At 51.8% G+C, this 22,741-nt stretch overlaps 1 protein-coding gene across 1 annotated transcript in view; it reads left to right on the top strand.

The window, feature by feature from the left end:
• The window catches only part of DOCK2 (dedicator of cytokinesis 2), a 439,395-nt gene extending 417,331 nt beyond the window's left edge, over positions 1–22,064 (top strand). The window contains exons 43-52 of the mRNA XM_062189655.1: positions 469–553; positions 1,587–1,673; positions 5,440–5,616; positions 7,061–7,144; positions 14,500–14,637; positions 16,146–16,273; positions 17,118–17,289; positions 18,500–18,620; positions 20,336–20,478; positions 21,523–22,064. Of these exons, the coding sequence (XP_062045639.1) occupies positions 469–553; positions 1,587–1,673; positions 5,440–5,616; positions 7,061–7,144; positions 14,500–14,637; positions 16,146–16,273; positions 17,118–17,289; positions 18,500–18,620; positions 20,336–20,478; positions 21,523–21,585 (1,198 nt within the window). The 3' untranslated portion in view covers positions 21,586–22,064. The remainder of the gene's footprint in view (positions 1–468; positions 554–1,586; positions 1,674–5,439; positions 5,617–7,060; positions 7,145–14,499; positions 14,638–16,145; positions 16,274–17,117; positions 17,290–18,499; positions 18,621–20,335; positions 20,479–21,522) is intronic.
• Positions 22,065–22,741: the final 677 nt, after the last annotated feature.

The following is a 22,741-nucleotide window of genomic DNA, read 5'->3' as shown; positions in this document are numbered from 1 at the left end:
CTCCCAGTCTCTGTCAGACACCCATGGGTGAAGCACAACTAGAGGGCAAGGTGCCCTCCCCAGGGGTTCAGGAACAGTGATTTGGGGGGATGGCTGGATACCCGAAGAAACCCTTGGAGGTCTTAGGCTTAGAAATCCTGGGATGTTAGGCTCAGGCAGCAGGAATTGACAGCCCAGTCCACGCTGCGTGTATTAGTACTACAATTCCAGCTACCTAGATCCCCCAGAGTGGCTATGTTCTCATGAGGGCCTAGGACCAGCCCACCTGCTAAAGCTCCTAGCTATACAGTTTATGTAAGTCTCAATTTTGGGAGACTCAGAACACAGGTGTTGATTTTAAATGCTACCTCCAGGCCCCGGCCAGATCTGAAGTTCACTGTAACGAGCCTCCCTGGACAGTGCAGCGTCAGCTTAGGGGTCAGTAGCTGAGCATGGCTCCCAGAGTCTCAGTCTCTGCCTGTCTTTCAGCTTTTACAAATCCAACTACGTGCAAAGGTTCCACTACTCCCGGCCCGTGCGCAGGGGGACTGTAGACCCCGAGAACGAGTTTGCTGTGAGTATCACCCTCCCCTTGGACATTCTCCTGAGCCAGCTATGGCCGCCGGGGCATGCATCCACCAACTTCAGAAAGGGAGGGACAGGGTGTCCCTAGCATAAAGACTCCAGTGTGGGTGTGTGCGTCCCATATGGGAGTGCCTGGATGAAAGTCCCAGCTCCGCTCTCAATTTCAGCTTCCTGTTAATAGACCCATGGGAGGCAGCGTTGAGGCCTCAAGTAGTTGAGTCCCTGCCATGTACATGGGAGATGTGGATTGAGTTGTAGGCACCTTTGCCCTGGCTCAGCCCTGGCTATTTTGAACATTTGGGCAATGAGACAGTGATTGGGAAATTTCTCTCTCTCTCTCAAATAAATGGGTATTTTTTTTAAAAAAAATGGGAGGGTCTTGACCCAAGTTCAAAGAAAATAAAACTAATTTCCCAACATCAGGTGACACCCATTCCCCTGTCTCTTCTGTGGGGTTGATTTTCTCATTGAGCCTTTCCCCTTCAACCGTGCCCTGTGTCAGAAGGACCCTTTCAGCCACAAGACATTCTGGCATTTCTAGGGAGCTAAGGAGGGATGTTGCTGAAAGGGGAGACCCTCAAGCATTAGAGGAAACACCACGAAAAACCATGGTGACTCAGTCACCGCTGGGTCTGGTGCATGATTTCCTACTGAGGCTCATCTTCTGCACCCACGGGCCACGGCTGCAATGAGCAAGGGATTCCAAGACCCCCAGCTCTTGGCCTCCAGCTGTGGTTCTTAGTATTTTGGAGTCAGTTCCCCTTCGGGAATCTAATGAATGCTGTAGACCTCCCCCCTAGAAAGCACAGTCATGCTCAATATTGCCTAAAAACTCAGATAAAACTTAATAAAGCGAGGTCAACAGTTAACTTGGCCCAAGGCCAAGGAGGGCTTATCTTCGTGATGGGAAGGAATTCTCAAGGGCGATGTACCAGTGTGTTTCTGGGTCTTGGTTGGAAGCCTGGCTTCTCCTGCAGCCGGGTTTCCTAACTGTGTTGCTTTCCTGCCCTCGCCACCTGCAGTCGATGTGGATTGAGAGAACCTCCTTCGTGACCGCGTACAAGCTGCCAGGGATCCTGCGCTGGTTCGAGGTGGTCCACATGTCCCAGGTGGGTCTGACCCTCTCCTCCTCTGGTGGGCAGGCACGGCCCACCTCAAGAGCTGTGCCAGCCTCTAACTTTCAAAAGGGGATGCGTTTTGTCGGAAACTACAGTGGGAAGGAGTCCCAGAATTTCAGTGCAGCATCCGCAGTAGCTGCTTTCGTTTTTTTAAAGCATCAGATCATGTCCCACCCCACCCCATGAATGGAACTTTCCATAGACTCTGGTAATAAAGCTGATGCAAGGGGAGTTTCTGTTTTGGGAGTGGTTGGCAGAGGGTCTAGCACTCCATCCACTCAGTCACCCCCTCACACTCTTCCCATCATTGCAGACCCTTGGGGCACCTCTGCAGAACCCCAGTATGAGCCCACTTTATAGTTGGATAAACTGAGGCTCAGAGAAGGAAAGTCACACGAAGCCAGACTTTCCCAAGACATGGGAGAAGGGCTAGCCAGGTAGGGAGGAGATAGAATGAATGGGGACGTATCAGAATGTGCTATTCATTTATTTGTTCAACAATATTTTATGTGTACTGTTCTGAGACCTGAAGATTCTGCAAGAGAGCTTACATTCTAGCTGGGAAAACAAACTAAAAAAATCAAAGTAAATCTATCATGTGTTGGAAGGTGGTGACTATTATGGAGGAAAGATACAACATAAAGAGGACAGAGGAGGGGTAGCTGTTCTAAATAGGAGGGTCAAAGAAACTCCTTGCTAAAATGGCTTTTGAGGAAAAGCCTGGAGCAGGTGAGAAGGTGCTCCATAAATATATTGAATAAAGGGGCATCCCAGCAAAGGGAGCAGCAAGTGCAAGGGCCCTGGGGCCAGATCGTGCTTGTCCCCTGGAGAGGACAAGTGAGTGGCATGCAATAGTAGTCTGATACCAGATCATAAGGGACCTTATAGACCCCAATAGGAGCCTGGGCTTTCCCGTGGAAGAGACAAAGCTGTGAGCAGAGGAGGGACATGGGCTGACCAACATTGTTGAGCTACTCTATTATCAGCCCTGAAACCACCCCACTCCAGCCCTCAGTGCCCCCTTCATTCCCAGTGAACCCAACCCCCCCCCATCCTAGACCTTGGGAAAAATAGAATGGTGATGCCAAAGACCAGTGCAGTAGTATTTCCCTCCTGCTGTAAGTTGAATGTTTGAAAACGTAGAGTCATGTGCTGGCTAAGTGGCAGGTCTCGGCAGGCCTGCGTGGCCTGGGCCCTGTGGGGTTCTCATCCCTGAGTCTTCCTGGTTTTCCACCAGCTGCTCAGTTTTGCACATGGGGGAACAGAGGCCTATAGATGGGACTTGACCCACAAAAGCAAACAACGGCAGAAGTCAGAGGTAACAATGATGCCCGTCCTGCGCAGCTGCCGGGCTCCTGTGTGGACATCAGAAGGCGATCGTGAGAAATGTGAAACCCCTGCCTAGTACCTGAGGCTGTGGTCGCCTCCTCGCCCTCACACCACCGTGCACATACCCAGACAGTTCCACATTTGTCCCATAGCGCTTTTCCCTAATAATTAATTTTCCTTTCATACCAAGTCTGTCGGGCTCTTATCCCTGTGTTGCCGATGAAGAAGGTGAGGCTCAGCCTAGGAGAGAGAGCAGAGACGAGAGAGCTTGACGAGGTCCCAATAGCTAGTTGCAGGCAAGTTTGCTAACAGACAGTGAGCCACACTGCGGGGAGGAGCCCGTCTTTGGACACAGGACCGCCCAGTTCTCCCTCCAGCTCCCTCACCATCTGCCCTCTGGCAAAGTGACTTAAGCTGGCATTGGGGGAATTAAATGTGAGTGTGTGTGTGATGTGCCCAGCCTGGGCTGGCACACAGGGAGCAAGCAATAAATGTGGCTGCCTCCCTGATCACGGCCCTGACTTTTATTTCTGTTACTGCCTCCTGACATCCAGGCCTCCCACCGAATACGTAACCGCCATAACTGTGCTCTGAGAAGTCTGTATTTGGTCTACACCATGCCTGTAGGTGGGCAACCAAGGTTATTTTCATTCTCTGTTCCCGGTGGCTATAATGAGGATAGAGATCAGGAAATCCAAAAATAGTTTCAAAACCAAGGAGGAAAGCCAATCAATAGGTCTTTCCGTTTTTAATGACTTGCTTAAAGCTGAAATCTCTCCAGTGCGGCAGGCTGCTGTTGAAATCCAGGTGTGTGCTGGGCTCAGTCCAAGCGGGAGTGCTGGATTTGCCTTAGAACTGGCTATACCTCAACACCATGGAAGGCTCCCGGCGGGGTGCATGTGTCCACCTGACCAGTCCTAGGCCGATGGGTCCAGCTTGTGAGGCTGTGGACCGCAGCCCCTGCCAGGCCTAAGCACGTTCCCTTCCAGTTCACACTGTGTGCGTGTGTGCGTGTGTGTGTGCACATGCACCCCCACATGTCATGTGTGCCAGCAAGAGAGTGACAATGACAGGGGCGGGGTGGGTCTGCCCCCAGGAACTTGTCACTGCAGACAGCAGCCATCTTGAAAAGTGAGCGAAGGAACGCGGGGAAAGGGGGCAGAGGAGGCTGGGACTTCATGGGGCTCTAAGGAGGCGAGTCAAAAAGAGAACCGAGGATGTGGGTAGAAAGGCGGGCTCTGCTCCTTGCGTGTGCTCAGCGGTTGCGAGAACCGGCAGGTGACACTTTTCTAAAGAACTCACCATGCATTAGGTATCACGTTTTCTCAACCACTGCCTAGTGATGAGGCAGGCATTGTAAAGACTTAGGGCCCCTTCCTCCATGAAGTTTCCTCAGATCCTGATTCCCCCTCCAGCCCCAACCCCATCCTGCCAGTGAGTCTCCTCCTGTTAGAACAACCGCTATGCTCTATCCTAACACCTAGGCCCATTAACATCTACCTGTAACTCTCTCCAGTGCGTTTTCTGATTGCCATCTCCCCAGAAAGGTTAGGAAACTTGCAGTAGGTCACCGCAGAGCTAAGAATCACATTGTTTTAATTTGTTTAGTTCAAGGGTCAGCAAACTATGGATGGCCTGGAGGCCAGATTCCACCTGGCACCTCCTCTGGTAAATAGTTTCGTTGGCATAACCGGGCTCATCCATTTACGTATTGCTGATGGCTGCTTTGCCCTGCAATAACCGAGGAGCAGAGCCACAGCACAGACCATCTGGCCCAGAAGTCTGAGATATTTACTACCTGGCCTGTGAACAGAAAGCGTCTGTGACCCTAGTTTGGTTTTTATCTCCAGATTGCATGCTGTCGTGAACTGCACTGTTTTGCCAGCTGGCATTTGATGGTGCTCTGTGTATGCTCTTTCTAAAAGGTGCATATCTGCTCCCAACTCATTGGAGGCGTCTTGGAGACAGGGAGCCCTGGGTCCAACAGCCACTCTCGGGTCCTGCCGTGTGCCAGGCTGAGCGATGACATCCAAGGCTGCCCTGTTCTTTCTGGCAAATAGCTCCCACCTAGTAACTACTCAACTGACGCCTGATGGGTTGACACGGAGTGCGTCTCGCCCTGGCAGGGAGAGGAGACATCTCCCTCCAAAGCACCCTCAGCCTCTGACACCCCAGCAAGTGCCTGGCACTTCCTGCCTCGGCCTCCCCAGAAAAGCCCCTCGCTCACTAACCAGGAAGTCGGCCCGTCTGTCTCCAGACAGCACGCAGCTCCCAGGAGCACACTCACTACAACCAGACCCCGCGACAACCCCACAGGGAGCGTCCCTGCAGCGGCGTTCCCACCCCAAGTGAAATCCATAGCGATAATCATGAGTCTGTAAAGTGACCTGCTGAGACCCTCTCCTCCGGGGGATGTTGTTCCCAACAGACCACGATCAGTCCCCTGGAGAATGCCATCGAAACCATGTCCACGGCCAACGAGAAGATCCTGATGATGATAAACCAGTACCAGAGCGACGAGAGCCTCCCCATCAACCCGCTCTCCATGCTCCTCAACGGCATCGTGGACCCTGCGGTCATGGGGGGCTTTGCCAAGTACGAGAAGGTGAGGGGTCCTGCTCTCCGGGCCCCGGGGTGGGGCAGCTGCAGCTGCATGCCACGGACCCTAATGTGGCTGTCCGTGCCACCTATGCCACGGACCCTACTGTGGCTGCCTGTGCCACCTACAGGGACGCAGCTTGGCTGGGCCTCCTGCGGCTCCCAGCTTTGACAGCCTCGTGTAAGCTGGGCTGCCATCTCCGTCCCACCCCTGATGTCACTCCTAGGGCAAGGGCAGGAAGGGGCGGGGTCCCAAGAGGACCCCCTGGGTAGATCCAGGCAGCTTTATTAAAGAAAGGCCCTGGGATGATGGTGAGACAGACCACACGGTACATGAACCACGCATCAAAGTACATATCCCATGGGTGGAAATGACACAATCTGTGGGAAGACACAAACCCCAGAATCTGTGAAACTATAGGCAGACTAGCTCCATTTCTAGGGGATCAGGGGAGGGGTGAGAAGCTACATATGCAAATCATATGGTCCCTTCAGAAAGCCCCACTCATCTGAGACCAGATTTCATGTTTGAGCTTCCTGGTGTCCATGGCAAAAAGTGAAAAGCCATCAGTTATATAAGTCGCAGTATCTGCTGGAGAAAAAACAAATACTAATTTCCCAAATAGGGAGGTAGCACTTTCACTGGCGTTGAAGTCCGATACAAAGTCCTTACTTGTTTTCAGCATGCAGACCCTGATGGAACAATAGACTCCTCATTCTATTAATTCTCATGATGAATGCCTTTGTTATCTTTCCTATGCCATTCATGCATGTAGCGCTACGAACAGAGCGCAGGCGTGTGGTTCATGGAGAGTATTTCCAGACACACAATCCCTCCTTCCAGCCATCCTCAGATACCCCACAGCATTCGTTGGTAACCCCTGGCCCACCTTGAGGACTGACATGATAGATCTGTCCGTATGTGTGCACAGTAAGGACCTGAGCCCTGGCAGGAGCTGGGGAGCTGCCAGGGTCACTGGCAGTGAGGGGAGGTGGAGACGAGCTGGACACGTCCCCCAGGTGCAGGCCCTTACTAAGTTCACTGCCTCAGAGCAACGTCCTCACCCCTGCAGGTGCACCTGAATCCCCTACAGGCTTCTTCACACCTAGGCCTCAGCCCCCCTTTCCCGGAAGCTTCTGATTGAGCAGGCCTGGGCTGGGGGTCAGAGAATTTGCATCTCTATTAAGTTCCTAGGTGGTTCTGGCCTGGTGGAGCCTCACATTGGGAACCACTTCCCTGGAGTTTGCATCCCCCTCCCAGTGGGTGCTGAGCTGAGCGCCCAGGAGGAGGAAACACTGTCGGTCCCCACAGGCCCAGACAGTGCACTAGCCGAACACCCGTGGCCTCATCCCTGCCCCTCTCAAACCAGATCTCCCAGCGCTCAAGAGATGGGTTGTGGGATCCATACCAAAGCAACAGGAAACAGCCCACTCCTGTCTGTGCTCCCCAGGCCTTCTTCACGGAGGAGTACACCAGGGACCACCCCGAGGACCAGGACAAGCTGAGCCACCTCAAGGACCTCATTGCATGGCAGGTAAGGCAGGGCGGGGCCATGGGCGGGACATCTGGCCCTTCTCCCTTCCCTGGTTCCTGCCTGCCTTGGCCTGATCCAACGGGCCCTTCCCTTGCCCCCCTCTTTCCGCCCCTCTTCTGACTCTCACACCTGCACAGGCTTATCTTGAAACAGAGATTTGGGGCATCTCGCCTTGGGAGTTGCACAGGTGCCTGACAGCAGTGCTGTGCTGGGTTTCGCTAAGACCGCTTCATCCGATTGATGTTGAACTCAGGAAATGGTTTTTCACAGTGGGACTGAGATGAAAACCAGGCACCCCCCTCACACACACACCCACCCACCACCACCTCCCCCACCCCCTACCAAGCACACACCAATCAAGTCACAGCAGATATGGGCCCCGCCCCACCCCCTCCTCCTCCTCCGGCTGACCCAGTTTGTTGCTGATAAGGCTCAGATGGATATCAGGTAGGGAAAGTCATGGAGGCCTTTGTCTACTTAGTTCTTAGTCAGAGGGTCTGGTCTCCCGCAGGCTGCTGCTCAGCACTCCAGATCCAGGCCCAGTGACACCTGCGCCTGCCTCCTCTCCCAGGAGCCCCCTTGTTCCCTTGCACTCTTTCCTCCTTTCCTTGCCTCGGTCTCTGCTCCCCCCCACCCAGTTCCATTCCTTTATTGCCCTTCCCCCCACCCCGCAGCTCACTGCTCTCAGGACTTCTCTTCCTCTTCCTCCCCCATCCTCTAGTCCTCTAGTCCTCCCTCTCCCTGCAGAACACAGCCTGCTAGATGGCTCAGGGAAGTTTGTAAAGGAGCAGGCCCTCCCTGCAGGCCTGCGCGGCCCCCTCCTCAGACACCTGCCTGCTTGGGGCTCTCTGCAGACCACCCGCACCGCAGACCCCAGAAGTGGACCCCAGGGGACAGAGCTGGAGAGGAGGCAGCAGCAGGCACAGGGCAGGAGCAGTCACTTGCAGCTGGCTGTCCTCCTCCCTCCCCCCTCCCTTCTTGCCAGTCACTGTGCAAAGAAAAGCCAGCCTTTGTGGAAGGGAGTTTTTGTTACTCTGGGGAAATCAGGGAATGAGAAGCATTGGGTGCAGCCTCTTTTCTTAAAATAAGGATTCCTAATTCAGGTCCTGCTCTGCCTCTGCCAATTTATGCAAAGTGGGGCTTTAAAAATGAAACACTCAGCGCCGCACAGACGCACTTTCCTGAATGCATTTCACGTGTCTGGAATTTTCTCTCCCTCTTTACCATGTACCACCTGTGAAACCCAAGTAATCCACAAGGTCTATAGGCTTCTGGGGTCACTGTGCCCTTTAATATTCAAATCACGATGCTGGCTGCTCTCTCACCACCCCCAGGGTGGGAAGCAGCGAAACCCGGCTTTGCTTGGTTCCCATCCACAGGTATCTGCAGGGTGCCACAGGTCACACAAATTCACTTAGCTGTTGGGGGTCACCCTCAACCCATGTTGCTGCCCTGGGCCTCTCTGTTGGGTACCTCTTCCCATCAAGGAACAGCACTGCACTCAAAAAAATGGACTTCAGCCTCATTGCACAAAGTTAATACCAGGTTGTGCCTTCTAAGAAAATTCAGAATCTTGTAATTGATTTCAGGGGTACTACAAGCAAAGAAGGGAGCCTTTGAAAACACCTTACCAGATCTTACTGCTTCTGAGAGTCCTTAGCTAGGTGCCTTTAGACAGCACCCCCTAGTGGCCATCTTCTCTTTAACGGCACCCTGGGTCCTGAGGCCATTGTGCTCAAGAGACCCATTTTAACCCCCAAAGGAGACCACCATGGCCCTTGTCTCTCCCACCCAGAGCACAGGCACACTAACTCTGGGAACCCGTGCTCAAAAAATACCACCCTGCTCACATTGGAGGCAGCCTTTTTACATAATTTTTTTTACATTTTTATTTGTCTATATATGAAAGAATGGAAGAGAGGAAGAGAGAGAGGGAGAAGGGAGGGAGGAAGAGAAAGAGAGAGAGAGAGAGAGAGAGAGAGAGAGAGAGAAACATCCTTCATCTGCCGATTCACTCCCAAAGAGCTCCCCAAGACCTGGGGCTGGGCCAGGCTGAAGTCAGGAGTCTGGAGCTCAATCTGGGTCTCCCAAATGGGTGTCAGGGACCCAAGAACATGGCCATCACCTGCTGCCTCCCAGGGTGCACCTTAGCAAGAAGCTAGAATGACAGCAATCCAGGTGTTCAGACATAGGCTGTGTCCCAAGTGGCAGCTTACCTACTGCACCAAACACCCACCCGAACCTCTTGACATTATTGTACACTACAAATTGGCTGCTCCTCACGCATTCTGTGCCACTCGTTCTTAGAACCTGTACTTACTGTGCTTGGTGCCAGGCAACAGAGATATGGTGCGGATGACAGTGGGCCTGCTCCCTGCTGCTTGAAGTTTAATTCTAGATTCCATCTTGGTATTGCACATCCAGACACACTTTGAATTTTCTCAAAACATGGGAACCTTAGGTTACAGACAGGAATGTCCTTATACTTCTGACGATCCCACACATGCTGAAACTTCCAGATACATTTTGTGTGCATGATCTCACAGATTCCAAGATTAGTAGCTTCTTAGTTTTTTCCCCTTGCAAAGGCTTCTTCTATATTAATTGTTATGGAAAGATATCTATAACACATTCTCTTAAACATTTTGCTGTGCAATATGGCATACAGAGATGTACACATAGAAGGTACACAGCTCACTGGGAGTGGGCATTTATCCTAGCAGTCGGGATGCCCAAGTCCCAGGTAGAAGTACCCTGGCTCAGTTCTGAACTCCTGCTCATGACTCCAGCTTCCTGTTAATGGGGACCTTGCCCATCCCTAACCAACGCTGGCATTTGGGGACTAAACCAGCAGGTGGGAACTCTGTCTCTCTCTTCATAGCTTTATGTAGTCCATTTAGCTAGATTGTATAACTATATCAGAATATATGCATTTATTTTTCTGCTAATGGAGGATTGGGTTGATTGCAGGTTGGGGGCTGTTCTGAACATCCTTGTACATGTCTTTCTGGTATACATAGGCACAGTCTTGGGATATAGCTAGGCAGAGGATTGCTTCGTTGTATGAAAATATTTAGCTTTGATAGATTCTGCCAAGCTTCAATCACCACAGGGTAGTTTTGCCTGTTCTTGACATTGTTATAAATTGCATCATGCGGTAGGTGCTATTGTGAGTCTGGCTTCTTTTGCTCAACATGACGCCTTTGACATCGATCTAAGTTGTTGTATATATATCAGAAGTTTGACTTCCTCGTTTCTAAGTGTCATCTGTTGCACAGATATACAATATACCAATAATATACCCGTGTATTTGTTCGTTCTCCTGCCTGTGGACACTTGGGTTGTCTTTAGCTTTCGTGTGTCATGAGTAGAGTTGCTATGAGCCTTTGTGTCCCTGTCGTTTGCTCCGCGTACTTGTGTGTCCAGTAGTGGGACTGCCGGCCCCCACACACGTAGCCTTACTGAACACAGGAAGAGTTTTCCGAAGTCACTGAACCCATTTCCGCATCAGCCAGCAGCTTCACAGAGTCTGGAGTGCTCCACGTTCTCACTAATACTTGATATGTGACTGCTAATTTTAGTCCTTCTGGTAGGATCTCAGTCTAGTTGTAATTCGCATTTCCTTCATGAGCAATGGTGTTAGCACTTTTCATTTTGGCTAATTGGCTAATGCTTTTGTGAAATACTTATTCAAATCTTATGTTAAATTACCCTTGTGTTATTGACTTATAGGTGTTTACATATTCTAGATATAAATCCTTTGTCAAATACATGTGTAGCACAAATCTTTCATGGTCTGTGGCTTGTCTGCTTACTTTTTTTTCTTTAATTGTAACATTTATTTTCCTTTTATTTGAAGGGCATATAGAGAAATACAGAGAGATAGGTAGAGAGATGTCTCTCATTTGCTAGTTCATTACCCAAATGCTTATAACAGCCAGGGCTGGGCCAGATTGAAGCCAGGAGCCCAGAACTCCATCCAGGTCTCCCAGTGGGTGGGGACTACTTAAACCATCATCTGCTGCTACCCTGGGTGCACATTAGAAGGAAGCTGGATTGGAAGCAGGGTAGTTGGGTCTTGAGCCCAGGCACTGCAGTATACTTAATAAATGAAAATAAAGATTCTTTTAAATGTTCTTTGTATATTAGCAGATGACATGATTTTATACAAAGTCGGACTTATTTTCCAATCTTACACCGTTTAGTTGTTTTCCTCACCTTGTTTGCACTGATGAGTAGAAGAGAACCCAGCATCAGGGAAATCAGTATTTCACAGAATGTGATCGTTTAGAGATCTTCCGTTCCATGCCTGGTTTCCTAGTTCATCATTAGAGGGGTTTTAGTTTTATCAGATGCTTTTTCTGTATCTATTCAGATGGTTATATTATTTTTCTCTTTTTTTCTGTTAACATAATAAATCATATCAGCTGATTTTAGAATAGTAAACCAAGCTTGTGTGAGGGTACTTCAAAAAGTTCACAAGAAAATGGAATTAAAAGATGTTTATTTTGGTGCAAAAAATGTTTACATACATGCATAGCTTTTTCACAGTACACATTTTCCGTGAGCTTTTTTTAAGGACTCCTCAAGTGAAATAAATACTTGGTCATTGTGTGTTATTAAGTGTTGCTGAATTCTCTTGAAAATGTGTTCTTTAGGATTTTTGTATCAACGCTCAAAAGAGCTACTAGCCTGTCATTTTCCTTTCTTATAATATCCTTGTTCAATGTTTATAACAGAGTTATCCTAGCCTTAAAAAGTAAGCTGGAGATTGCAAGTTTTGGAAAAGTTTGTATATAGTTGGTATTTATTTAGCCCCTAAAAGTTTGCTAGAATTTGTCAGTGAAGCCATACGAGCCAGGACTGCTTTAAAATATGCACCCAATTTCTTTAAGAGTATTCAGATTTTCTATTTCTTTTACGCCTTTTCAGTAAATTGTGTTTTTCTAGCAGTTTGTCCCTTGTATCTAGGTTTTAAATTTATTGACATAAACTTTTTTTATAAAGCTTCTTATGATATTTTATGTTTGTATTTCCCATAATGATACTTCTTTTTCAACCCTGATGTTGATAATTATTAATACAGCCCATGTTTTCACAATCAGTATTTTTTTTATCAGTGCTGTATCTTTTAAAAGACTCAACCATTGGCTTGGTTGGTGCCCTGTTGTGAGTGTGTCTTCTTTTTCATTCGTGTCTACTCTTATTTCTTCCTTTTGCTTTCTTTGGATTTCATTTGCTTTAAATGTCTTTGTACTTGATTTTATTAATAATTTCAGAGGGGTTTTTAATCAATTTTCTGTCTTTTCTAGTATGTAAAACAAAAGCTGTAAGTTTGTGTCTGTTTACAACTTTAACTAAATCTCACTGCTTTTTATATGTAGTATCATCCCTCATTCATTATCATCCCTGATTTTAGGCAAAATCCTTATATTTTCCCCATGGATGGAGGAGCTCTCGTTTATATATTAATTAAATTTTTTAAAAAAATAATATTTGGGGCCGGTGCTGTAGCTCACTAGGCTAATCCTCCGCCTGCGACGCCGGCACTCCAGGTTCTAGTCCATGTTGGGGAGCCAGATTCTGTCCCAGTCTCTTCCAGTCCAGCTCTCTGCTGTGGCCTGGGAAGGCAGTGGAAGATGGCCCAAGTGCTTAGGCCCCTGCATGTGCATGGGAGACTGGCTCCTGGCTTCAGATCGGCGCAGTGCGCAGGCCGTAACAGCCATTTGGGGAGTGAACCAACGGAAGGAAGACCTTACTCTCTGTCTCTCTCTCTCTCTCTCACTGTCTAACTCTGCCTGTCAAAAATAATAATAATAATAATATTTGGTTTGACTCAGTAGATTCTCTGTTTCTAGTAAGCTTTCTCATTCATTCCTTTGTTCTTTCCTTCCTCTTCCTTCTTGTCTTTTCTCTCAGAGTGGAGAATTTCCTCCAATGTCTGCTGATGCTTGGTAGACTTCTCAGCTAAGGGTGAGGCGAAGTGGAAATCTGTGCACTTGGGGCAGGGCCCTGACAGCTGAATGGCACAGCCCTGCGGTAACTGAATGGCCCACAGCATCTGTCTTGACACGAGACCATTCACTTTCCCCAGAGGCCAATCCTCCCATTGTTCCACAGGAGGACATTGCGGGTGCAGTGCTGCCACGCGTTTAGGGATCAGAAATGCGGATCTCACTATCCCCATGCAGGTTTTCCCTGCAGTCCCCTGTTTCCCTTCTGGCTCCTCATCTTCACCTCTATTGTGCCTGGTGCCTCTGGACCCAGAGCAGCTTATTCTAATCATACTAGAGGATCAACTTTCCCAGGGAAATGGGAACATAGGCACCCGGTGCTCGAACTGCTTCCGCTACAGAAATTGAACCCATCCCTCTGCACTCAGCCCCTCAACTCTCCCTATCCTTCTCCTGATACCTGGTGCCTCCAACCCCTGAGCTCCCCCTGGCTTCCCAGAGGCAGGACAGACTCCTCTATCACCATGTCCCTCCTCTGCTTTGAAAGGCCAGTTTCCATTTTCGACCCAACTTCCATCAGTGAGTCAGGATCACATGTATCTCTAAATTTCACACAAGATTTTACTTTCTGCTTCACCTGTTGTTCCAGGGAGACCCCCAGAGAAAGGTAGAAACGTCTATGTCACCATTATGGAAGTGTTACCTGTTTTCCCAAAATAATCCACACTTTATTCCTTTGCTTCCAGCGTTATGCTTCCCTGAGGCCACACGACTGACCTTCTCCCTTGGCATACCTGCCGTGTAAACAGTAGCCATTGATCTCCTCGGTGGATGAAGAAGACTTCAGCTAACCCACATCAGTCCTCCCCTGTTCCCTCGGCTACCCAAGCTTTTCACATCACTTTCTAAAAACTATTTCTCTGGTTAATTTTGTGATATTAACACACTCATGGCTTTCTTCAACAGCCATAGAACGTTAATTGGATCTCCATGTTGTAGGATGAGGCTGGAGCCACTCCTCCTTTTCCTCCTAACTCTTCCCTTCTGTCTCCCGGATTCCAACATTCCTTCTTCCACTTTGCATTTCCCAGAACATGTCAGGCCAAGCTCTAACTCAGAGCAAAGGAAGTTCCTGTCCTCTGGTCCCTGCACTCCATCCCTCAGTAAATTCTACAAGGAAGAGGTGTTCCCCCGGCATGGAGGATCTGATGGGGTGGGAGGACCCAGCCCTTCCCCAAGGTTGCAACTTCCTATCTCTCACAGCCGGGCCCTGAGTGCAGGTCTCTGCAGACCCTGGGGCTCTCGAGGATGAATTCTGCACAGGCAGACTTGACACCAGCCACCTTGGTGGGCTGGGTCATGGTCAGACTTCGGCTCGTCCTTTACCTTTTCTCTTTCTAGATCCCCTTCCTGGGAGCTGGGATTAAGATCCATGAGAAAAGGGTGTCTGAAAACCTGCGGCCCTTCCATGACCGGATGGAAGAATGTTTCAAGAACCTGAAAGTGAAGGTGGAGAAGGAATATGGTGTCAGAGAAATGGTACGGTGGTCCTGGGGCTGCAAGGGGGTGAAGTGGAGCAGGGAGTGGCAGAGAGCAACGGGGATGGAGCAAGAGGGGACCCAGCCAAGGCACCCATCTCCGAAGAGGAGGGGCAGGTGTCCAGCTTTGTTGGAGCTGATCCATGGGGACCTTCCTGTAAACTGGGTCTCTCAGGAGTCACAGCCTAATCAGCACCAGTCATAAATCAGGACTGTGTAAACACCAGTGACTCAGTGATACAAACTACATTTAGGAGGCACCTGCTATATGCCAGAGTTGATCTAAGCACTTGACATCAACTGGGTCATTTAATCCTCTTAAACAGATCTGCAGGGTAAGAGTGGTTTTTTTAACCCTCATATTTTTTTGGAGGTTTGGAGATGTCAAGTAACTTAGCAAAGGCTGCACAGCAGGTGAGTGAGGTCAGGATGTGTACCTGGCTCTGGCTCCAAAGCCACTGCCCTTGGCCACTAGATAAAGATGTCTGTATCTTCTTCCCCCCCAGAATGGAATCCTAAAAAGTCACAGCTGCACAGTCCCTTACACCATCTGTCCTAACCTTCTCACTTTACAGGTGGGAAAACTGAATTCTAGAAGAATCTAGAACTGAATTCAGGTCTCCTGTCTTTTGGTTCAAGGGCTTTTTCTATGACCCAAGTTTCCTCTTTTAACTCCCTTCATAAACCCCTGTAATGCAATTCCAATCTGCCCACCTGGACTCAGGTCAGATTTCACAGGTTAGACCACAGTTCTCCAAAGGCTCCCTCAACCAGATGCCACCCCAAGTTCCAGGGCTCCCAAGCCACCCACACTGCTGCCCAGCTGGTTACAAATTCAGAGTTTCCCTCTTCCCCCTCAGGTTTGATAATTCACTAGAGCGCCTCACAGAACCCAGGAAAGTACTGTGATTTCCCTGTAGGATACAAATTAGGACCAACCTGATGAAGACATGCCTATGGTGAGGCCTGGGGGGTCCCAGGCTACTATGTCCCAAGGGCACATCCTCCTGTGACACGCTGATGGATGAGAACCATCAGGGAAGGCCACCCCAGCCTGAGCACCCAGAGCTTTCATTGGGCTTTCATCACTCAGTCATGATTGGATCGCTGGCCACATGATTGTGTCAGTCTCCAGCTCCCACCCCCACACTGGCCGTTGAGCTGATACGGTGTGGCTTCAAACCCCAGCCCTATAATGACACAGTTGGTCTTTCTGGCATGGCCAGTCCACATCCCAAGCCACCTCATTAGCACCAAGTCAGAAAGACGTCACTACTCCATGCAACATTCCAAGGCCTTGGAGATGACCTCCCAGGAACCAAGGACACAGACCAGGCAGGTCCTTTATTCCGCATCAAGCCGCTGGCCTGAGCCAGGGCGAAGCTTTTGTGCAGGTGCCCTGCTCGGCCTCACCATGCCACCCTACCCAGGTGCAGAGCGAGGCAGCGGGGCAGCTGAGGCCGCACGACCCCGGCTCCATGGCTAACCGCGCTGTTCTCCCACCCGCAGCCCGACTTCGACGACAGGCGCGTGGGCCGCCCCAGGTCCATGCTGCGTTCCTACAGGCAGATGTCCATCATCTCTCTGGCTTCCATGAATTCTGACTGCAGCACCCCCAGCAAGGCCACCTCTGAGAGGTCAGCCCCTGTCCGCCAGGCAGCCGCCTGCTCCCCTTGCCTCCCCAGCCCAGCCCCTGAACAACCCCGCCTCCTCTGTCCTCCCCAGCAGCCTCCCTCCCACCTCCTCCTTGCCCCCATCAGGGGCCTCACTGAACCGGCGCCATTACTGTATGGGGCTCAGGCGGGCAGAGTGCGCTTTTCTGAGGACCGGGCAGGACTCACCTGCTGGCCTCAGGCCCAGGCGGTGACCTCCGCCAGCCAGCCAGAGCTCCTCACCAAGCTTGCATTCATCTGGAATCTTCTCACCTCTGATGGGGCCAGCTCCTCCCAGCAGGCTGGGCTGTCCCATCTCAGAGCTCCTTTGCACCCACCCACGCCTCTGCCGGGGTCCTCCAGCTGTACCCTGCCCAACTCCACTGCTCCAATTACAGACCCCATGAATAACCCAGCCCCTATCGCTTGCCAACCACACACTGATGGTTCCTCAAGCCTCATCGCACGGCCATTTTCAAGGTGGCTACATAAAAATCCCTGTTGACTATAAAAGGAAATAATGGCTTGGAAAATTTGAGTAATTTATCCAAACTCATTCAGCTAAAAAGTGACCGTGTCTGGATTTGAACCCAGATCCATAGTTTCAACCAATTTTATCTCCTCAATGCCAGTCTTTCTTGTTTATACGTCACTCTCCTTTCACTCTGTGTTTCGAAGGCTTGAGATTAGGCAGGTGGCACTCTGAATTTGCCACCAGGTAAAGGTCTATGCCTGACCCTGCTGTGATAGCTCAGTCAGCGTGCAGGTGCCCCCCGGCCCCTGGGGTCTCTGCAAAGCGGTTCCCACGGCCGTGCCTCTTGCCCTGCAGCTTCGACCTGGAACTGGCAGCACCCAGGACTCCCAGAGCGGAGCCGGAGGAGCCCATCTCGCCGGGAAGCACGCTGCCGGAGGTCAAGCTGCGGCGCTCCAGGAAGAGGTCGAAGAGGAGCAGCGTGGTGTTCGCGGACGAGAAGGCCGCGGCCGAGTCGGAACTGAAGCGGGTGAGCAGGTGGCCTCCCCGACCCGGCCAGGCGCAGGGGCCTGCGAGCCTCGCTTCCGCCGGGCAGCGAGACTTGCGGAGGCGGCATCCAGAGAGCAGGAAAGGTCCGGCCTGCGCTCGTGCCCGTGCAGTTGGCGCGCCCGGGACATCTCAGAGCTGGGGCTAGAACCCAGGCTGAGGGGCTCCAGAGCCTGTGAGTCCTTCCACCAGCACACCGGGCTGTGCCAGGCTGGGGACAAGCAGCCTGTCACCCATGGAACAGGAGGGCAGCCCGCCCAGGAGTGGGCCACGTGTCCTTACATCTGCCCTCTGTCCCCACACACAGGATGATTCTTCTGTTTTTTTCAGATTTATTTACTTATCTGAGAGAGCATCAAAGAGAGAGAGAGAGACACAGAGAGGGAGATCTCCCATCTGCTGGTTCACTCCCCAAATGGCCACGACAGCCCAGGCTAGGCCAGGCCAAAGCCAGGAGTCCTTAACTCCATCTGGGTCTCCCACATAGGTGTCAGGGGACCAAGTACTCGGGCCATCTTCCACTGCGCTGTGATGTGGAACGCGGGAGTCACAGGCATCAGCGTAACCTGCTGTGCCTCGGTGCCACCCGCCAGGGCAATTCTAGCCACTGACATGGGCGGCTCCACTGAGCCCCTGCCATGCACCAGGAGCCCAGGGAGGGGTGCAGACATGCAAAGCCCACCTCCCCGGCTTTGAGAGCTTCCGTCTTGTCCACCAATAACCACTTAAATAATGAGGCTTTGAGTCAGACAGCCCTGGCTTCAATCTCAGCTTTTCCCTGGGATAGAGAGTTTTGTAGGGAGTGTTCTGGGAGCCAGGAAGAGGAAGAGGGAGTAACTGTCCTGGCATGGGCCCGCTCAGGTGCTTCTGGGAAAGAAAGAAATTCCACAGACTTCCCAGGGGGATGTTTCTAGGGGGAAAAGGATAGAAATGTTTTCCATATTTTGTGGTTCTAAGGAGCACCATTCACAAAATAGTCTAAATTAATGCCCCCCCCCCCCACTGCCTGGCATTGTATACTATGCAACCTGTGCAACCGTGCATGGCCAGCTGGCAAGGAATAGCTAGATGAACTTGCAGCTGGGTCTACAGAACCCATGCCAAGCCTTTGTTCCCGACCTTTCAGGGCCTGTATCTGCCTCATGCTAAGCCTCCATGGTTTTGTGTGTGTGTGTGTGTGTGCATTCCTCCAGCTTTCCAGGAAGCACGAGTTCATGAGTGACACCAACCTCTCGGAGCACGCAGCTGTCCCACTCAGGGCGTCCATCCTCTCCCAGATGAGCTTTGCCAGCCAGTCCATGCCCACCATCCCAGGTATGTACCTGCCCCCACCAGCATGGGGGAGTGCAGGCCACCAGCCTGGCAGGTGGAGAATGGGGGGGGGGACCATGCCATGGAGCAGAGTGGGCTGAACATCCTGGGCACCCCGGGCTCCGCTCACAAGCCCTGCCTTCCATCTCTCTCACATCTACACACGCCTGGTGCAGCCATGGCCCTGCAGTCTCTGTTAGCCAGGCCTGCCCCAAGCCAGAAGTCTGTCCTTGGTATGCCCCGAAGGCCAGTGGCTCCTTTGCAGACTTGGAAGAGTTCTGGGATGAACAGAAATTGCTGCCCTGGCTTCAGCTGTGGAGGGTCTGGTGTGGAGATGTTGCCCATTTCCCTCCCCTGCACACTGCTGGTCCAGTGACGAGGCTCCTGGTACACAGGGGGACCTGGAGTCCTAACAGGGGCCCCACACCCCCGGGAGCACAACCCGCCCCCCCAGTATGCAGCCAGTTCTCAGGGACCACTGCTCCAAGTGCCAAGAGCCAGGCAGACAAGAACAAGACGGAGCTGGTGCTGCCCCCGTGGAAGTGGGCAGCTCGCTCACTGCAGCGACAGCTGTCGCAGCCGAGCGCTGGCCGGGGTCAGGCCCTGCCCTGATTGCCACCCCTTCATTATTCCACTCGTGCCGCAGCCCACTCCTATGGAGTAGATAGTGTCATTTGCCCATTGTGTGGATGGGGAAACGGAGGCACCGGGGATGTCAGGCTCCTGCTTGTCACCAGCTGGTGCAGAAGCTGGCCCCTAAGCACTGCCGAGCGGCACCTCGCAGGCAGCTCCTCCACGCAGCCTCGGCTGTAGCGTCTGAGTGAGCACAAACCGTGTCCTCCTCATTGATGGTCTCGTGGCCATGGACCTCTGCACGCCTGCTGCTGGTTTTTAGTTTTGCTTCAAGTATTTATTTTATTTTATTTATTTGAAAGTAAAAATTACAAAGAGGTGGGGGGTAGGCAGAGAGAGAGAGAGAATCTTTATCCAGTGGTTCACTCCCCAGATAGCCGCAACAGCCAGGGCTGGGCTGGGCCATCTTCTGCTGCTTTTCTCAGGCCATTAGCAGGTAGCCAGGTAGGAAGTGGAGCAGTTGGGACTCGAACCTAACACTCATATGGGATGCTGGTATTGCAAGCAGCGGCTTTACCCACTCGGCCACAGCCCCAACCCCTTTCTGCTGTTTTACCAACAAGAGGTCGCTGGGTTTTCAGGTCTCTCTGGCTCCAGGCTGGGTCTGTGAGCAGGAGGCAAGCCCCACCCCTGCCCCAGGTGATGCAGGATCATGTCCACTGCCTTGGGGGAAGTGAGAATAGCAGGTTGTTGGTCTTGGGTGGTATAGAAAGAGTGAGCTCACATCGTCTCCCCCTCCCTTGGAGCCCCCAAGGGAGCCAGGGCCTGAGTGGCAAGGGAGCCTCCCCCGCCTCAGCCCTCGTGTTTCCAGCCCAGGTGCTCTGGGACAGGGCTTGGACCACATGCCAGGAGGCAGAGCCACTGTCGGTGGGGTTTGGCAGGCCTCACCCCAGAGGACAGCTTCAACTCCCCCTGGCACGGCAGCAAACAGGCCTGGCACCTCTGCTGGGCATACACAATATGTGATGCAGAGGCTGGCTCTGCCCCCTGCCCGCCTCCCATCCACCTCCCCCTAGTCACCCTGCATCCCGTGGGCACTGCCTCTTCCCTGCCCACTCACGTCCTGCTCTCCCCTCTCCTCCCAGCCCTCACGCTGTCAGTGGCAGGAGTGCAGGGGGTGGATGAAGCCAACACATCACCGCGCCTCAGCCAGACCTTCCTGCATCTCTCAGATGGTGACAAGAAGACGCTCAAACGGAAGAAAGTCAATCAATTCTTCAAGACAATGGTGAGGACCCAGACGGGAGGAAGGGAAGGAGGATGTGGGGAGGGGAAAAAGGAAGAGAACAGAAAATGAGGACGTGAGTGCGGGTGTGCACTATATGCATGTGTGCATTATGTTTGCGTGTGCAAGTGCATAGTGTACACGTGTGCATGTGCTCTGTGTGTGTGTGCAAGTGCATTTTGTACTCTACATGTACCATGTGCATGCACCTTATTCACTGTATGTGTGCAAGTGTGTGCACAGTGTACACTGTACTGTGCATGTGTGTACACATGCATTGTGTACACTGTGTACCTGTGTGTGTGTGCACCGTATGCTTGGCTGTACATGTGTGTGCATACATGATCATTCCCAGGGAAGCATTACCAGGGAGGCTTAAGGACAGGGACATTGTCCAGAAATGTCCAGAATGTACTGAGGCCCCTCAAGCCAGGACTGTCCCCAGCTGGGAGGACATGCGGAGCCCCTGAAACCTCAGAACCAGTAGGTGGCTGGCCCTGGCCTGCACTGCCCTTGGTTCTCCTGCCTGAGCCCCAAGAGTCAGCTGTCTTAGGAAACTAAAAATGCCTTTCTTTGCTCCTCCTTGGAAGCATTGTTCTATTCAACTTCTATTACAAAACCCTACAAATTAAAAGTTAGTGTCCAAGCACTGTCTCCAGGTCCCATCTCCTTTGTGACATATGTGTCTTTGCTGAAGATCAAAAAGGCATCATGTCACTACAGCCCTCAAGGTGATATTAAATCAGAGCTGTGCTGCTATAAAAGTCATGCAGTGAGTCAGACTCCATGCTAAGCACTTCCCAAACAATGTCCCATTTGATCTCACAGAGTAATGGCAAGAATTTTCTAAGGCTCACGGAGTTAGGTTAGTGCCTGCCCTGTGCAAAGCCTGTGTTCAGACCACCACCCCCTACTGATTTTCTGGCTAAACCCAAGGTCGAGGCAGCCCAGTGTAGAGGCCCCTGTGCTAGACCTGGGAAGCCCCACAGTGGTGCTCATGACAGTGCCAGCATGGTGATGTGTCTGTTCGTTCTCTTCTCCCTCAAGCTGGCCAGCAAATCGTCTGAAGAAGGCAAGCAGGTCCCGGACTTCGTGCCCACCGACATGTGAGACGTTACTGACCACAGCTGTGCCGGGGGAGCCCGGAGAAGAGGGGCAGGGGAAGCGTGGGACACTGAAGCCTCACAGAGCGGGGAGACTGTCACCATCCGTGTCCTCACTTAGAGCAGACATAGGGGCCAGCCGGGCTCCAGAACTCGAGTGGCCGCCAAGTTGGCATGACCTGGTGCTGTGACACTGGTGGTGGGTGGGAAGCCTTTCGGCCTCGAGGACCCACAGGGACAGCTGCCCCCCAGGGTGCCATCCCCAGTGTCTTGGCCAGGTTTCAAGGCCAGGCTCTTAGGTTATAAGGAGCTGTGTTTTTATTTCCTTTTTTATCCCCCTAAGTCCTAGCACTTACAAGAAAAGCCTCTCCATAGTCTTTTTTTTTTTATTTTATTTTTGGTTAACAGTTTTGTACTTGACATTTTCTCACACAACTCGCTACTCTTCTCGAACGGATCATCTCGGGGGTGTTGCTGTTTCTTACTGACAATAAAAGTGGTCCGAGAGAGCCTGGTTCCCTGATTCCATCAGCTGAATCCTTTAAGTCCGGAACTGAACAGGAAGCTCCCTGCAAGGCAGGCAGGCCTGGGGCTGGCCCAGCCCAATGCCAAACTTCCTCACCTTCTGCCACCTGCCCCCTCCCCACCCAGAATCTTCTCCATGACGCTGGTCCCTGGGGTACAGGCATGCTAAGGAAATTCTCCCAGAATCCTCCTTGTGTGGTCTGAATAGTAGAGATTTCAGACCTCCTTTCTCCCCTTGAGAAAGAGTTGACAAACCCACCCAAGCCTGGTCACCCTAAAAACAACCCCAGCTGAGTACAAAAGTGTTAGGAAAAGAGATCCGAGGCCCGTGGACGCATGGTGCAGTCCTGGGATCTTGTCACGGCGTCAGAAGTGGGGGTTCTGCTGGCGGGAACCTCTGTGTTTTCGGGAGGGGCCCACGGCAGGCAAGGAGCTTGGTGAGGTAGCAGTGAGAGGGCAGGGGCCGGTCCCACCCCCACAGCCTGCACAGAGCACAGCATGCCAGAGCAGTCTTGGCAGGGTGTCAAGTGCATGCCCACCTGGGGTTCAGAACAAGAGCCCCGCAGGGACCCTGGGGGGAAGCTCTCTTCTTAGAGGCTGAGGCGCTCAGATTCACTACGTCCTGGCTGTCCCTGGCG

Source organism: Lepus europaeus, chromosome 4 (genome assembly GCF_033115175.1).
Source record: "Lepus europaeus isolate LE1 chromosome 4, mLepTim1.pri, whole genome shotgun sequence".
In the NCBI taxonomy this organism is placed as follows: domain Eukaryota; kingdom Metazoa; phylum Chordata; class Mammalia; order Lagomorpha; family Leporidae; genus Lepus; species Lepus europaeus.
Note: the sequence above shows the minus strand (reverse complement) of the source record. Positions and strands in the feature narration are given on the sequence as shown.